This window comes from Neolamprologus multifasciatus, chromosome 3, assembly GCF_963576455.1.
Source record: "Neolamprologus multifasciatus chromosome 3, fNeoMul1.2, whole genome shotgun sequence".
In the NCBI taxonomy this organism is placed as follows: Eukaryota; Metazoa; Chordata; class Actinopteri; order Cichliformes; family Cichlidae; genus Neolamprologus; species Neolamprologus multifasciatus.
The window spans coordinates 10634111-10652624 of NC_140441.1; the positions used below are offsets into that span (position 1 = coordinate 10634111).

The 18514-nt window shown below is 40.0% G+C and overlaps 1 protein-coding gene across 1 annotated transcript in view; it reads right to left on the reverse strand.

Annotated features, from left to right (window-relative positions):
- Nucleotides 1-18514, reverse strand: part of LOC146521540 (T-cell surface glycoprotein CD4-like) — a 108090-nt gene that overhangs the window by 87976 nt on the left and 1600 nt on the right. The window contains exon 2 of the mRNA XM_085155351.1: nucleotides 16420-16773. Within this exon, the coding sequence (XP_085011477.1) occupies nucleotides 16420-16773 (354 nt within the window). The remainder of the gene's footprint in view (nucleotides 1-16419; nucleotides 16774-18514) is intronic.

An 18514-nucleotide genomic window follows, 5' to 3' on the forward strand; every position in this document is an offset into this window, starting at 1 on the left:
TGTTTTTTCAAATGCAGGGTAAAGACAAACACTATGACCTGTATAACCTATTAAGGTTTACTGCATGTTCTGTTGAGAGTCACATGAGTCAGATTTTCTATGTGGCAGGTTAGGAACGCCCAGTGAATCAACACACACAGTACTGATTCACTGGTTACATGTGCAGCTTTCCTTCTCTATTAACACGAAGATACTCACTGCTTTTCTTTCTAATATAATTGACTCTTCCTAAAAATCCCTGAGAACTATTTAAATAATTAAAAAAAAAACATTAATTTTAAAAAATAACATTGTGAAAAATGTTACAATGTAATTATTATTTTGACGGTTTTTCTATGGTTTTGGACAACACAGGATGGGACTTTAATAAACCAAAAGGTATTAACCACTCCATACACTTACCTATTTATTCTACTTCAATCACATCGACTGATTTGCATCCAAATATATTACATATTTAAAGCTTTATTACTAACATTTACGCACTTTAACACTTTGAGGAGTCCCAGGAGTGAGTCAGGGTTCAATATCGTGCAGTGTGACGTGCAGACTGGAGCAGCCCGATTGGTACTACCTGCTCTACTTCCTGAGCCTTTGGTGTTAAAGCTGGAAATGACTTTAATGTTTTGTTCACATTAACACAGAATTAAATAATTCTGTAATAAAGACATATTTTAATAATCTTAAATTAGAATATTGATTGTAGAAGTAAACTGGACGCTGTTTAACAGACAGCACACGCAACCTGAGCCACAACTTGACTCATTGGTGAGTTATTCTGTTCATGTGCTCTAACCTCACAAGAGGTGCTTTTTGTTGTAAGGTAAAGAAGCTACAATAACCAGAGCAATCAGTAACCTGTGAGCAAGCAGTTGAAAACAGTTGGGGTTAAAAACTTTGTTTTAACAGGAAGAAACCTCCAATGAAACCAGGCTCAGGCCGGGGCAGCCATCTGGTTATGGGTGATGATATTCGTCCTAACAAGTGATTTAGCAGGCGTACCTACTGTAGAGGCCAGTTAGTATACATCAACACTGGCAACTAGGGATGCAACGATACCAATTTATTCAAACCAATACGATACCGATACTTGGATCTGAGTACTTGCCGATACAGAATACAAAAACCGATACTTCTACCACACACACACACAAATACAATAATTGTAAGACAGGTTTTATTTTATTCTCTGCCGATAAAAAATAAAATCTTAATAAAAATGACCACAAAAAAATTTCAAGTGAAAAATAAGCACTTCTGTTAAATTATTGCAGAGTCTCCACATTGTAATTTAACAAAATATCACTGAACTATTGGCACATTCCCGAGCTTTCAGAATAATAAATAAACACTTCTGTTTGGAATAAAATAAATACAAATTAGGTTTGAGAATAAAATAAACTTTTAAATTGTTGCAGAGTGTTTATAGTATGTCCAAGTATTCAGAATTGACGAACAAACTCCCCATCTGCCCGTGGATCATCAGTCCACTGTGCCATTAAACCAAGAACTGACATCGCGCACACACTGCTTGTCTTTACCTCTTTAGAAAGTTTTGGCACCATTATCTCCCTGATTTTCCACGACTGGCATTGGCTGGTCATCCAGAGCGATAAAATGAGTCAGAGCCTCTGTTATTTTAACTGTCCGTGGATTTTCTCTTGACATTTTTCTTCGCTTTTCCAAAACCTGAGTTAAAGTTGGCTGTTCCACACTGCTGACATTTTGTTTAGCCTAGCTACAGCAGCCTCAAGTTTCTCTTTTTTATCTGGAGCCGCCAGTCTCACTCGTCTAACCCTGTGCCTGTTTAGCGCGGGATGTCCCCCTAGTGGCCAATCTAAAAAACTACAACAGAAATGACCAGCCACCCTCTGACTAATGAAATAAGTTAGTATCGGTTCATGGTATCGGTTAACTTTTACGAGTATGAGTACACAGTATTGGCCCCGATACCCGATACCAGTATCGGTATCGGTGCATCCCTCCTGGCAACCCTTCATTCCTCGATCATTTAGCCTTTCACTTTTATTTTATTGCTTATTTATTACTGCATACACTCACCAATTACTTTAAACCTGTGCAATCAGTTTGTTACCTAACATACCCACAACTGACTGAGTGTAACATGTCTGCACATTTCAAGTAAATGTACGAGATTCCTTCTTACTGTGTAACATGGTTTGGGTCCCTCTGCAGACCTGCTCTTTGTCCTCATGATGTTCTTAAGATAAATTCAGTCCAATCTAAATTTCTCTTGTCTTCTCCAATAATAACCCGACTAAAACACAGACACTCAAACAACCAGAGAGAATTTACTCACAGAACAGATGAAGCAGAAACATTTTCTTGATTGTTCCTCTCAGTAATCTGCCCTTTCTCATCGGTTATTGGTGACAGCAAATAAAGCACGTCCGCTTCCTCTCTGTGTTTTTCTCCTTCTTTAAATAAAAGCCTGTGTCACAGCCATGTGGGTTATTTAAGTACTCACAGTTCTTGTCGGATCATTTCACCTATTCACCTTCACACCCTGATGAACACAGCAGAGCTACTTCAGGTCCTCCTGTATCTCGCAAAAAGATGTCGTCTGATTTTTGGAGCACCGTTGTATCCTGGTACCTTACATCTCCCTTTATAAAGCTCTCTGCAAGCTACCAACACCCACACACATTTACATGCACACACTAATGCTTACAGATACACATCATATATCTATGGCCTTTGACCTCTTAAGCCCCAACGCCCCCTGATACGGGGGCAAAAAGCAGGAGATCAGGTAGGCTTGGGGCTTAAGAGGTTAAGTGACTCCTGACCTCAGACCTGATTTGGGGGTCACATGTCATCAAGTGTAAGTCCAATCTCATTTGTCCTCCCATATAAAGCTTGTGTGCTCATTTCCTCCAAGTTAGTACATGTTCATGTTAGTGCATGGTTTGATTACTCACATATCCCATCACTCTATGCTCTTATAAGGTAATCCCAATACCTGCTCTATAATAGTAAACTAATGTAGTAAGTGAATTAAAGCAAAGACTGTCTATAAATAATCGGAAATATTTTCTTCAGATATTCATGTAAATACAAAAAAATATTTAATTACTTCAGTTACTTATTCAATTTATGCATACAAATATGATTTTAAGTAGAGTCCCATTATTCTCTTGAACTCAAAAATTAGAATAAAATAATAATATAAATATAATAAAAATCAAGGGCAGCACGGTGGCACGGTGGTTAGCACTGTTGCCGCACAGCAAGAAGGTCCTGAGTGGAAGCGGAAGTGAATGGATGGATAATAAAAATCAATAGGAAGAACCAGGCTCAGAGAGGGGCGGCCATCAGCTGTGAGCAGTTTGGGTGACAGAAGGAAAACAGGATGAAGTCATGCTGTGAAAGAGAGACAGAGATAACAAGTACGATTCAATGCAGCGAGGTCTATTAATACATAGTGGGCGAGAAAGGTGACTGAATAAAAAACACTCAATACATCATGGGAATTCCCCAGCAGCCTACACCAGCATAACTAATACATATATATATATATATATATATATATATATATATATATATATATATATATACATATATATATACATATATATATATGTATATATATGTATATATATATACATATATATATACATATATATATATGTATATATATATGTATATATATACATATATATATACATATATGTACACATATATACGTATATGTACACGTATATATATACATGTATACATGTATATATAGTTCTAGGCATTCCAGGATCCAGGTGTGGGGCATTGAGTCATAGGCGTTCTTAATCGTTCGTAATCAATCCAGGCACTGGTCCTGCAGTCTCGGCTGACTGCTTGGTCTGCCAGTAGCTGGTGTTTTGCGCGTCTGGTATTCTTGCCCATCCCTTTCTGTGCCCCGCTCATGTATTGACCCATGTGCCTTGGTCGGTAGTTGGAGGGGACCGGTCCCTTCTAGATCCCTTGAGGATCAGGACTGTACCGGTGTCTCTCGTCAACTAGCAGCTGGTTCATTTGTGCTGCCAGGCGCTCGTGGAGTGCAGTCAGCTTCTTCAGCCAGTAGGCGTGGACCATGTCAGGGTCTGGTGCTGTCTTCATACTGGAGACCCCTTCTTGGATATCTGCCACTGTGATGGTTACTGGACCCTGTTCGGGGAGGTCGCTGTGGTCTCCGCTCAGATCCACTAGCCACTGAGCATTGCCGTTATGGGTTGCGTCCTTCTCCCATATGCTCTTCCAGTATTGCTCCGTCTCCAGCCTTGGTGGTGCTCTTCTCATATTGTTCCCCTGCCACTGAGAGTACACCTTGGCTGGTTCTGTGGAGAACAGCCAGAACAGCTGGTTTATTCTCCTGCCTTCTATCTCTCTGGTGTACCTCCTCAAGGCTGTGAGTCGTTGCTTGGCAGTTTCCAAGGCCTCATTTATGGACACCTTCTTAGGCACCTTCCTCATCGCGCCTTTCTGCAACTCCGATAGTTGGCTAACCTCCCTCCGTGCTACCTTGATCTTAGCCTCTTCTCCATGGAGGGTACTGTTCAATTTGTAGCCAAGCATCTCACTGATCACTGCTGCCGTATTGTAGATCAGCTTGTTAGTGTCGGTAATCGTGGCTGTAGGTATCATCCGTAGTGCTGCATTAACATCATCTAGCAGACCTGAGGGTACAGCGCATTGTGTTCTGTGTCCTGATTGGCTGTAGACCATTGGCAATCAATCTCGTGCCGTGTCTCCTGTACAGTACAAAATGCATTCAGCTTTTCAAATTTACATAAATCTTTAATCTGTAGCAATGTGACTCTGAAGTGCTGTACTGTATGTTTGTACTTTTTCTCCCCAACAAACACAATAATGTCGATGAAACATTTGCACCGTCAAAATCAATCTTTACTCAACTCGTTCTTCTTGCTTCCTCTATTTCCGTACTATTGATTCATTAATGTTAAATTCTCTCACAGCTGCTCTCTTCCCATGTTCTGGACCTGAAAACAGGGCTTGATCTTGGGTTTAATTCTATGATGCTGGATTTATTTTTCTACGAAGATTTGAACTTTGAGGACGTTTAAACAAGAGACAAAAGTGTAAAAATTCATGTCTGTCTCAGAAAAGTGTATAAAGTGTGTATAGAGCAGTTATACAGCCCTAAAACATCTATAATAACTGTAAGAAATAAAGCTGACTACTTTGCAGATTTCACCTATTTTTATTTTTAGAACATAACTCCCACGATAAACGAGGAATCACTGTATCAGAATCAGCATGTTAAACATTTACCCAATAAATTTAAATTGCATGTAACGTAGTTACAAAATGTAGTTCAGTTAAGTATTATTCACACATATATCATACGATTATGAACAACAGCACCTGTTGATGCATACTGCTTGTTGTAAGATTTAATCATTTTCATTGATGTGCCATGTCTGACCGCGTTTTGACCCATTGAGATAAGGCTAAGCAAAGGGTTATTCAAAGGTTGCCCCTCTGCAGATGTCCCTTAGTGAGAGTCCTGACCAGCCCCTGGCAGGACTTTGGCCTGAACCTGCACCTGCTGTTTCTGACTGGAGGACAAGTGGAGAGTTACCCGGCAGCAGGGGCAGTTAACAGCCACTATAGAGAGAGGATCCACCAGGGCTGTTGTCCTTCTCTCCATGTCTGTGTGGCTTTGCTGTTTGTGCTACTCTACACCCCCGAGATTGCTTTGCTTGCTTGTGTTGTCAAATATCAACACTGAATGTACCTGCAGATGTTTTTGATCACATCGTACTCATTGAAAGTCCGTACAAACATTAGAGCTAATCACTTAGAGGAGTCATTTTGAGCCATCACTCCTTTGTCTCCCTACACTCAGTACTCCAAGCCCATCATATCTGATGTTTCCCTGATGTCCCTTTAATGTCACGATGTAGCTCCAGTACTTAGTAAGGAAAATGATGACTTACAATTTTGCTTTTGTAAAATAAAGTTCTTAAATTCAGTATGTGCTGTCTCAGTCTGCTCCCTGGGTCAACCATGACACAGGTCTGGCAAATTTAATTATTTATCACTAAAATACTGTAATTATTCAGGGGAAAATCTGATATTCAGAAGAAGGTGAGGTAATGAGGTTAAATGATGCAACAATTCACATGATAAATGCAGTTTAAAGCTGATATTTAGAAGTACATAGTAAGGACTGAAGTAAGTGTGGGGCTTCACAGATGCCAGTTAGACATTGTTCCAGTGGAACAGCTGAAGCTGCTCTTATGATCAATTGTCTTGCAGTAAATAGGCCAGGAAGAGTTTAGATATGGAAATGTTTCGGATAAGTTTCAAACATTATCTTATCTGTTACCGGTTCCCTATTTTGTCTGTTTAATGTCTAAAAACATAAGTTTGTGGGTTTTTTTTTTTTAGACATTATTATATCCAACCACCAGAATCAAGCTGCTGGTCTCTGATAGGTCAAATTATTCTCAATCAAAATGAAACCAATGAAACAAATCAGGTTTAATCTGAGGATCTTTCCATATTGAGGATATCTACAGCATCTGTCATCATCTAGTATTGAATAAATGATAATTGCCTGTATTTGTATAGTTTTTTACTTAGTCCCTATGGACCCCAAAGCGCTTTACACATCCATTCACACACTGGTGATGGCAGCTACATTGTAGCCACAGCTGCCCTGGGGCGCACTGACAGAGGCGAGGCTGCTGGACACTGACAACCACCAGTAGGCAACGGATGAAGTGTCCTGCCCAAGGACACAACAACCGAGACTGGGGCTCGAACCAGAAACCTTCCGATTACAAGACGAACTGCCAACACTTGAGCCACGATCAGCCAGGTTATCACATAAATAACTGTGATCCTCAACTTCCAGGCAAGAAGAGGAAGTAGAAGTCACTGCTGTGAAGAAATTGAAGCTATAGTTCACATGAGCTCACTAAAAAAGGACATCAGAAGATTGGAAAAATGTTGCCTGGTTTCACGACTTTCCATTTTTCTGCAACATTCGGATGGGAGGTCACGGCTTCGCCCTGCCTCGCATCATCACTTCGGGCTGGTGTTGGTGATGTAGTGTTGTGAGACATATTTTTATATGACTTTTCATCACAACACACCATGTCACAAAGGTGAAATCATGTCAAAATGGTTTCCTCAATCCAGCAGAGCACCTTTGGGATCGTCGTGGAACGAGATTTACATCACAGATGTGCAGCCAATAAATCTTCTGTGTGATGCTTTTGTATTATTTCCACCAGCTTGTTGTCTGTATACTATAAAGAAAAAAGGGCAGCTCCTAAAGTAAAAGTTGTCCAGCTTAGTTCAATTCAATTCAATTCAATTTTATTTATATAGCGCCAAATCACAACAAATGTCGCCTCAAGGCGCTTAGTAGTATCAAATGTACATAATAAAGTGGCCGGTGAGTGTAAGCGCTATGAACAGACATCATTCACAGCTTAGTAATGGCCACTAGGTGGCAGCAGAGGAGCTTCTATTTGCAAAGCACATGCATGCCTTCACTTGACCTTTGACCTTTAGTTACAGGAGGGAGAACACTGTAAGAGAATAATGTTAACAGATGGAAAATTTCACGATCATTTCTCTCCCATGTAATTCAGATGTGTTTCATCCGTCTATCGCACTCACTACAGAGAAGCAAACAGCCATTCATGCTGTTAAATCAAAGTAAAAAGGACGTGTTTTACTTTAGTAGAAGATCATGAAAAAAATCACAGCACAAACAAGAACCAGAACGTAAGATGGACAACATCTGGCTATAAACAAGGACAAAATGCCATTTTTGTCTTCTTTGGGATTAAGTAAACAAGAGTTGCTTTTTGGAGGCCTTTGTTTTCCAGCCATGTGGAAGTCGACTTTACACCAAGATTATTTAGAAGCTTTTGTTTTTCTTTGTTTTTTCGGAATAATTTTAAAGCAGGGCCGTGTATCCAGTGTTGGGGAGTAACGGAATACATGTACCGCCGTTACGTATTTAAAATACAAAATATGAGTAACTGTATTCCGTTACAGTTACCGTTTAAAAAGGTGGTATTTAGAATACAGTTACTTTGTTGAAATAAATGGATTACACGGCGGTACTTCCCTGTTTCATATTGTGGCGGGTCAGGACTGTTTGGGTTTTGTTTGACAGCTACGTTCTGTTGTTCCAGGTGGCAGCGTTACGGTTGCCATGGTTACAGGGTGACGCTCTCTCTGCGTGTTTCCTGGGTGAGAGAGGCCTTTTTGTTGTTGTTGTGCTAAGCTAATAGGCAGAATGCTACAGGTATAGCTCTAAAGAATGTAGCATCATGGGCAGTGTAGTCCGTGCTGCAGGGAGAATGGACTGCCATACACGTTATGTGTCTGTGAGCAAGAGGAGGGAGAAAAAGGAAAAGTAGAGCTGTCATCGAGCAAAAACGGGAGCTGGAAGCATGTAAATATAATAATAACCACTGCAGCCAAGAAGAGAGCCTGACGAGCCCAGTTGTAAGTAAGCTATTAAGACTCGACTGTACACCGTGTTCGTGTTTTCCTCCAAAAACAATAAGTTCCGTTGGAGCAGCCTTTCAACGCCTCTCTCTGTCTCTCGCTAGCAAAGTTGACCCAGACAACAAACTAAAGCTAGTTTTCAGCTACGAGCCCGACACAGAACCCACCGTATTAGCCAGAGGTCCCTTTACTACGGTTCGGAGCCGCGGACCTTCAGTAACAGTAATAAATCACAGCAATAGTACATTCATGTAGTTGTAAACAGCATGATAATATATTAAGTAATCCAAAGTATTCAGAACACGTTACTCTCATTGAGTAACGTAACAGAATACGTTACAGAATACATTTTGGGGCATGTAATCTGTAATGGAATACATTTTAAAAGTAACCTTCCCAACACTGCGTGTATCTAATAACCTAGATGTTAAAATGTGTCTGCTGTTACAGCTTGGAGTGCAAAGTGCTTTGAGTGTTAGGTGAGAGTAAAATATGGTTTATGCAGCCTGCATTCTGTGAGTTCACATTTACCATGGACTAAACTGGGGGAGAGTCGGGCAAAGAGAACACTACATAAATAAATTTACCAACCAATAGCTGGGCAGACCAGTATTGTATCAGTCAATGTCAATTATATTTCTATAGCACATTTAAAAGCAACAAAGTTGACCAAACTAGTTAGTTAATGAACAACAGAAAACAAGACGTGAGATGACGCAAATACAATGTATTTAACATAAAAACAAACATAAAACAAACCCGATGGTTCTCAGACTGAACTCAGATTAAAGCTGACATAAAAAAGTGAGAATTTGAAAGACTGGATAGATTCTGAATTACTAATATCAAGTTATTCCAGAGTCTAAGCACTGCAGCTGCGATATGAAACGCCGGGACTGCCAAAATAAATGATCCTGCGAAGCCCCAAATTCCTCTGTGCTTTAAACCAGACTTGAGTTGTAATAAGATCATCTGGCTCGATGATCTCAGTGCTCCTGCCGAGTTATATTTGCTGAGGAACTTGCTTTTACTACTGGGCGCAATACATTTGGCACCAGAAGAATATTTAACGTCCAAAAGTGGCTGAATGCTGCATGTTGTCAATGAAGCAACAGAGTCATCCTGGAACTTGCTCAGTATGGCTCAGCCAGGGTCAACATCACACCACTGGAGCAACCTGTAACATGTGTGTCACTGCAAGTTTGTGTTAGTTTTTTCCCCCCTTTCCCCCCAAAATGATGAACATGCCCATTTGTTTCCAGGAAAAATACTTGGAAGATACTGTCTGAACTTTACTGTTATGACTCAGCCCTGTGTTTCCTGACTCTTCTCTGAATCAGCTGATGATTTTTTCGGTCTCGGTGCGTTGCTCATAGCTCTGCTGCACCACTACTACTGCTTCTCTGAGTCACACTACAAAGGTGTTGCTGACTTTGACCTTGAAAATGTAACTTGCTGAGTCACATCTTAAGTAGAAAGTATATCCGTTTTAGAAATGAAACAGACATAACTGACCCAGAAAGTTTTAAACTTTGTGTCATCAGTCACAAGACGAGACACAAACCTTCAAAGTCAAACAGAAAACACAAACGCGGGGACACAAACAGAATACCGGGAGAGGACACAGGCAGGGATAATAGAAAAACTAAACACAAGTCTTAAACCCTAAGAACTGATACAAAATGGAAAAAAATAATAACAACAAACTCAAAACTCTTTTCCAGCGACCCAGGACCTCGACAGCTCTAAGACAGAGGTGTCAAACTTAAGTTTTAACTTCTTTTCTTCTCATATTAGGTTTAAAAGTGCAGTGAAACTTCTGTACAGTAACAGAAAAAAGGAACTTCACTTGTCTGGCAGTCATTAAAGCTGTGTGTGGCTCACGATGCAATTTAACGTTTGCAATCATTGTCAGGAAACCATTTGTATGACCTGAACAACATCTCTGAAGTTTAATGGACCTTGTTGGTAATTAGTACCTTTTTGATATATTTGCTGGGTGAAATTCCCAAGACAGTGCAGTATTCATTCTTCCTGTGTATTTTTAAGGCTTCAAACATATAAATATGTCACGGTCCAGAGGATCAGCAGGTCACTGATCAGTAGTTTTCTTTCCCTCTCTCACGGCGGGTTCACCAGGGCCTCATTAGTGCAGGGAGTAAAGTTTTAAAAAACAGTAATTTAAAGGGAAAAAAAACGACTATGTAATCATTTTACTGCCGTTCGTCGGAAGGTGGCATTTCTTTTTTAAATGTAAGAACCTCAAATATGGCATTTTGTAAAAAAAATAAATAAATAAATAAATAAATTTTGACATTGTATAAAACATAAAAATGCATGAAAATCAATGTCACTGCCAGTCATTTATCCATCTGTGGGCCTAATAAAAATAATCTTATACTCCTTGAACTCGTTGCTTTTTTTCAGCGATAGTAGGGTCATTATGCTAATTACAGAGAATGATCAAAGCTCATGTAGAAACAAACAAACAAATGAACAAAAGATTTTCTCCTTCATGTCTGTCAAACAAAGCTGTATGAAATGTTTCCAGCTGTTAGTATCATGGTTGCTAGGCAACCTGGGCAGCGCGACGGAGGCTAGACCGTCCCATTTCACAAGCCTCGCACTTCCGGCCTTAGCGGTCTTTAAGTACGCGGCCCTTGTGGACCGTTAAGGCTGCAGACCCTGAATTGGGATACAGCCTATACATCGCTGGATCGTTTTGTGCGACTCGCATCGCTGCAGCCCACTTCTGAGCAAGTCTACTCAGGCATCTCAGCGCATTCCTTCTCCTTGTGTTTCCCGAGGGGCATTCCTGTTTTGAGAGTGTTTGGAGAGACACTGATCGTGAGAGTGCCTGAAGAAGAGCAAGTGTTTTTTTTCCCCCTCCCTGGATTCCCCAGAGCCTTTTCCCTATCACCGCTCCGTATATAACGCTTCCCTGCACAACTTGTATATACACCTGGTGGAACTGTAATAAAACGGTGAACCGTGACAAAATTATCATAATTCTTTCTCCTTCTCATCAAACATCATTTGTGTTCCCACAAATGATGTTTTTGGTTGTGACACAGGAAAGAGGACTGAAATACAGCTGAAATGTGTGACTCACACAGGGAGGAGGACTGCAGAAATAACACCCACACATTCCTAAAAATAACTGTTTCAGTTGTTCAAGGATGCCAAATGTGACACCAGATACATAATATTTGATGGGCGAGGTTATTTCTTAGACTTGTACATCATCAGTGTTGTTTATTAACACCGGCCCTGCCTGTTTATGTTTTTGTTTGTCTAAGATGAACTGAGCAATAACACGCACAAAAGATTGCAGATGATGATTTGAAACTCATATCTGGAAATTTTATTACTATTATTTTTAACTTGTTATAAGGTTCAATGAACACTATCTCAGTCAGGCTCTAAAGGGATCACATTAAAACTCTGTCTTTTGTCTTCTGGCCGACGCAGACAGACACAGAATATTTTATTTCCTATTTTATATGTCAACACTGATTTACTGCTATGAAGCTTGTCCATCCATCCATCATGGTCTTAAAGCAGAGCTCCCTCTCTTGTTCACAGATACATGCTATGAAGCCTGATTCCAATTTGCTCTCTTGGAGTTTGGAAAAATTTCCAGCGATTTCTTTTTTTTAGAGTAAAATCCCAAGGACAGACACAGCTGGATCTCATCTATACCACTTCCTCTGCTAAGCAAGACGTGTCCAGGCAGATCTCTGACTGGCTGATGGCCACCCCTCCCTCAGCCTGGTGGTTTTGTAAGGTTTTTGCATAAAAGAGATTTTTTCTTTCCCAATGTCATCAAAGTGACTGCTCATACAGAAAGTTTGATTGCTGAGTTTTCTTTCTTTTATATATATATATTTTTTAATTTTTAATTTTTATTTTTTATTTTTTATTTATTTTTTATTTTTTATTTTTTATTTTTTATTTTATTTATTTTTTATTTTATTTTATTTTTTTATTTTCCTTCTTTTATAGTAGTCTCTACTTTAAAATATAAAGTACCTTAAGGTAACTGTTGTTGTCATTTGACACTATTTAACTAAGCTAAACTGACTTTGTTTAAATGTCACTTGGGAATATATGAGGCAGAGTTAAGGCAGTCAGCCTAATGTCAGCCCTCAGTTAATGTGGTCAGTCAAGTCCAAAGATTTCAGAGATTATGGCCAAATCTGGGCAAAATATTAATTACCATCAGGAATTAATGAATTCCTTGCTCCTGATATCCAGACTAATTTGTTTGGTTCTCACATACATTCCTCCTCCAAAGGAAGCAACACACTCAGAAATCTGTTCATCCATGACTTTATGATCTTTCCTCTAATTCTTTTAATAATAATAATAATAATAATAATAATAATAATAATAATAATAATAATAATAATAATAATAATAATAATGGATTGCATTTATATAGCGCTTTTCGGGACCCACTGGGGAAGGCAGCTACAGTTTTAATGTCACGTAAGCTCTGATGTCCTCTGACCCAGATGAGTCATCTTACATCCATCCATCTTCCTTCCTTCGTGGTAAAGGGCTGGAGCCTAAGACCCCATTATGCTACGTTGCCTGTGTCACGGGTGTTGCGCGCCAATTTTGATATCATATCATGTAAAACGATGTTTGTGGCACCTCCAAGGTGCATTGCATCGGAGATAAAATATATGATTGTGTCGGTTTTGACCTCCAGCTAAATGATACTTTAGATCAGGAGCTCAGACACATACAGTCACACAGAGGGAGATGTTGTCTGTGTGGCGACACCTTCCTGCGCCTTACACCCGCCTCCTGCAGGTATAAATATCAGTGGTTGTGTCCTAATTCAGGGTCTGCACGCTTGAAGTACGCATTTTAAGTGCGATCACGTCACCGCCACGCGACGACAGCTGTCCCAATTCGAAGTGTACTTCAAATGCGTACTCCAAATGCGCCGTCGATTTCCCCAAATATCAAGCGTGGTCCGGTGCACGCTTCGTGGTCCCATATATCCCACAATTCATAGCGCGGCGGTGGGTGTGGATAATTTTGCCGCAAAATACGGCAGAAGGGAGCGGCCGAAAAGTGAACTGTCAAAAGTAAGTACTGAACATGACGTCACTTATTCATGTGCGAATGTTTAATAACAAAGAACATTAAAACATTGCTGTTGGCCACATGTGGCAAAGTTATGTGACATTAGTGATGTTTGTACTTTTAGCGTTAACTTGGTTGTAAAGCCTTTATACATATATATATGTGTGTATATATATATATATATATATATATATATATATATATATATACACACATATATATATATCATAATCTGACAATACTATAATATTGGCCATATTATATTTACATTACCACAGTGAGATGATTTTAGTCTCATGACCAACATTAGCTAATTATTATTTACTAGCTAATCTTAAATAACTGTTCAGTACAGAAATGAAGCCCTTGAATCATGTTTTACAGTCCTGTGGTCTCAGCCTCAGATACTCAACTAATCAAAGTGATGTCATGACAAAAATGAATGACCAACAAAACATTTTTCTCCTTCATTTCTGTCACACAAAGCTGTATGTAACGTTTCTCGCGGTTAGTATCATGGTTGCTAGGCAACCTGAACAACTCGACGAAGGCTAGACTGTCCCATTTCACAAGCCTCTCACTTCCGTACTTCTCGTACTTATAGCACGCACCGTACGCAGTACGCGTAGTGCGCGTACTTCAAGCGTGCAGACCCTAAATTGGGACACAGCCAACGACTGTCAGACTGGTTGCGGTGGTGAGCAAAGCAACCATTACAGCAGATATACCTTAACCCAGAGTGAGAGTCAGGATACAGTCTAGACAGGTCACCAGCTTGACACAGGGCTGATGCAGAGAAACAGACAACCACACACTCATGTTCACACCTGTGGGCAATTTAGATCACCAGTTCACCTAACCACACTAACGACAACTGAGAGCCTAGACAGGAAGAACACGCAATCTCCATTCAGAAAGGCCCAGGAGAGGTTTCTTCCTCCCAATGTAAAGAAAAAGCTATTTTGAATTTAAAAGGGATGTACTTCCCCCTCTTTACACTGAGCCAAATTATAATAAAAATGTTTTTGCACTGTGTGCAGTTTATGACAGGGATTTAGTCATTAACTGCGGACAGAGCCGGCAGTCCAGTCTGTGCTAGAGCTGATTTGTCACCCTGCCACACAGATGCTGGATGAGTCACAGGGGGATGAGTTAAAGTCCGCCTGAAAGAAAAAGACTGGCAAACAACGGACATACTTCAGGACTTTATTCTGTGTGAAAACGGACATGAAGCCTGATTGTATACTTGATTTTTATAGCAGAGATATTGTTTTCATTGTGACATATGTGATATGTCACAATGAAAACCAGAAACGCTGTGATGATGATTTTCACTGATCATTCTCACATGTTCAAAGAAACAATGACAGAGAGGTTACAGGATTACACTGCAGCAGTTGTTCATCAGTTCTTAATCAGGTTGCACTTGTGACAATCTTTTGTTCCTCGTGGGTTTATTCATACTCATGTAAAAGTAAATGCAGTGCTTATAGATGACAGAGCTCCTGGCACTGCCAAACCACACGGCAAATATGTGATTACATGATTTTCATCCCAACACCTGTTTCAAACTTCCTGGATTTGTTTCCACTGACATTTCCTCAGTCTCTTGTTTTACCATTATCACTATTGTTGAAATTGTACTTTTGATTTCCACAGGAATTAAACATGATTGTGTTTCAAGTAGTGCACCATAAATAAGGATTATAAGGATAATGACTAAAGCCCTTCCACCCTTATTTATTATATTATGTTTGGATATTGTTTTGTTGGTTTTTTGCACCATTGTGGTCTTGCTATGAAGTTCAAAAGTGGGATTAATGGTTTAGCAAGTTGTGTCAGGCTTACAGTCACAGTTTAAAGTATCAGGAAAGCAGCTCTTATTTTATTTTACTCAACATGGTAACATTTGCTGAAGGCCAACACAGATTCATGTGGGTCACATTTAAGCTGCTGAACAACCTCCAAGAACGACCGTTGAATCAGTCAAATTAACTTCACTTCACACTTGATCTACTGACAGACTAAAGCAATTTCCTGATAAAGTGCTGAGTTAAAGTGTGAGACACTAATCTGCAGCCATAACATTAGTAATAAACAGAAGCACCATGTTTTTGTTAAAATTGGAACTTGTGAACAACGGCAAGTCTAATTTTACTGTGTAAGCTGGATGCAGCAAAATTAGACAATAACTGTTGAATCAGCAGAATTCTCTGTTTTCTTTTAGATTTTCTTGACTCTGCGTTCCTCACAAAGACTTTCCATCATCTCCATACCCAGAGATAAGACAGAATAACATTTTATGGTGACACTTCATAATTAATTTCTTCGTGAGGTCCCTGGTGTCTGTCCCCCTGTTCACTGACATCACTTGGAAGTCGAGACAGCAGCAGGAGACTCAAAGTTCAGCTGTTCAGAGGTCTGAGATATTTGGATGTGCTGCAGATCATCAGTAGGTTAGTGTGAAGCCTGACTCTTTTATCCTTTATACTTTCTGTAGATCACAAAGCCAACAACAGCAGCAACAATGAGGACACCGGAAACTAACAGACCAACTATCAGTCCAACAGATCCATCCTTTGGTCGACCTGCAGGTGAGAAACAGGTGTGAGGTGTCAGCTGTCAGGTAGGTGATGAGTGAAGAACAGAACAGAATCCATTTCCTCTTCAAACTGCGGTCAGACATTATCTACTGCACTCTGATCACATCACTCAGACCAGCTGCTTTCTACAAAGTCTCATCAACAACATCTTTAGAAACAAACATCAACAACCAGGAAGCAGCTTCACCTCTGATCACACACACACTCAACTCTACTCACTCACCTGGAGGAACAACATGAAGGTAGATGATGCTGATGGGAGGAGTCTTCAGATTAGCTCTCTTCCTGCGGTTTGCTTTTCTCTGGGCAACACGACACTCGTATGTTCCAGTGTCATTAATCGTCACATCCTTCAGAATCAAAGACACGTCTCCATCCTTCATCTGTTTGTCCTTTAGATCCACCCGGTCCTTAAAAGATGGATGCTGGTGCACTAAAGTTATCCTCCCATCCCGATACAAAAAAACATATCTGTCTCCCAGGTCAGCTCTGCTCCACTCCACAGTCTGGATGTTTTTTCGAGCTTGACATGTCAAAGTGACGTTCCTTCCAGACTCAGCTGTGACGTTTTTCTGGCCTGAAAGAGAAAACAGAGCAGAGAGGTTAAAGTACAAATGTTCACTTCTACAGCAGACACCAGAACTCTTTTGCTGAGAATTTCCCTTTAACTTCAAAGGTGAATTCCGCAAAAGTTTACTAGTTTAACTGGTGAATTTTCTTTTCCATAGCCCTTAAAAATTTCTTCTATGCTGAGGAAGAGTGTGAAAAGTTTCTTAAGGCAGAGAAGCTCATTTAAATTTCAGATCTTAGAGTCTCACAAAAGTTATTCATTACTTTTTTCAAGTAATGAGTAAAGTAAGGGATTACTATTGCAAAAAAGGTAATTCGATTACCGTTACTTTCCAGTAAGCACGCTGTGTTACTGCCTTACTAAAACCGTGATTTTTTTTTGCGAGAGGGTCTCATGCAGTGTTGCCAAATCCTCAGTAAGGAAAATCGCTATTGGCTGTCCTAAAAGTCGCTAGAAGTCGCTAAATGACGTCATCACCTAATTTGCATCATGGTCATGTTTATGTAATTGTAACCTACGCTGTTGGAAAGAGAAATAACATCGTGGAAGAGACATAAAGTGAGCAAAAAATGTCCTAAATGCATTTAGAATTTATTTAGAACTACAAATTAAATTTCTTTTAGCAATTATTGTTTTTTAATGTCACAATTCCAACCCTGCTCCTTTATCCGGGCTTCGACTGGCAAAAGTGACCCGAAATAGGCACTCTGGTGGAGTTACTTTGTGTGTGTGTGTGTGTGTGTAAGTAGTTTTAAACCTTGTGATCCACAAAACAGCATAACAGTAAAAGAAGAACTGACTGTGTTACAGTCAGTGCGGGAGCAGCAGCTTCACTCATGCACGGTTCATTTGCAGTTTGGACGCATAGGTGTGAACATCTCCTGCAGCTGGGGGGACTATCCTCCACCCGTGAGCGCTTTAGCACGGGTGAGGTGCCCACGGCAGCACCGCTGCTTGTTGAGAGTAAGAGCAACACGCCCTTTCACGTCAAAAAGTCGTCATAAATAAGTCTCCAATAACACCAGAAAAAGTCGCCAGATTTGTCGCTAGTCGCTTTTTAGAAAAAAAAAGTCGCTAAGGGGGTCTGAAAACCCGCTAAATATAGCGACAAAGTCGCTAAGTTGGCAACACTGGTCTCATGACAATGACGTAAGCGAGTGCAACGTTTGTGACAACAGCTGTGTGCAGATCAACAATGGATCATATATCGAGTGCGGGAGAGAGTATGAGCGTGCAGCGCTTACTTTGAGTTTGATTCCATAAAAAGTGACAAAAACATTAGCATCCATTGTGCGTGGGAAGAAAACTTCTTTTGACAGCGAAAAAACCCCTAAACTTCCGAGCAAGCACTGAGTGCGCTATGACGTAATGGGAAACTCACAAAGAAACTCCCAGATTCTTCCACTGACCGCTGCACACCTGCACCAGGGTAAACCTCCGCCTACCCTACTCCTGCTTTACAGGTGAAAATAGAGCAACCCTAACCCAACAGGACCGCTAGTAAAAATATCTTATTTTATGTGCTGGAATGTGCAGAAAATAGGTTTAAATGTTAAACTAATTTCTTCCAGTCAGAGAATGGTGCATATAATTAAATTTTTGCTTGACGCATAAAGTTAAAAGAGTAAAACTAATAAAATGAATGTTAAAAAGAAACTTTTCCTTTTGATTACATTTTATATGATGGATAATGCAGAAAGTAGAAGAGTAGAAGATCTATCGCTTTATCACCTATTCAGGTTGTAAA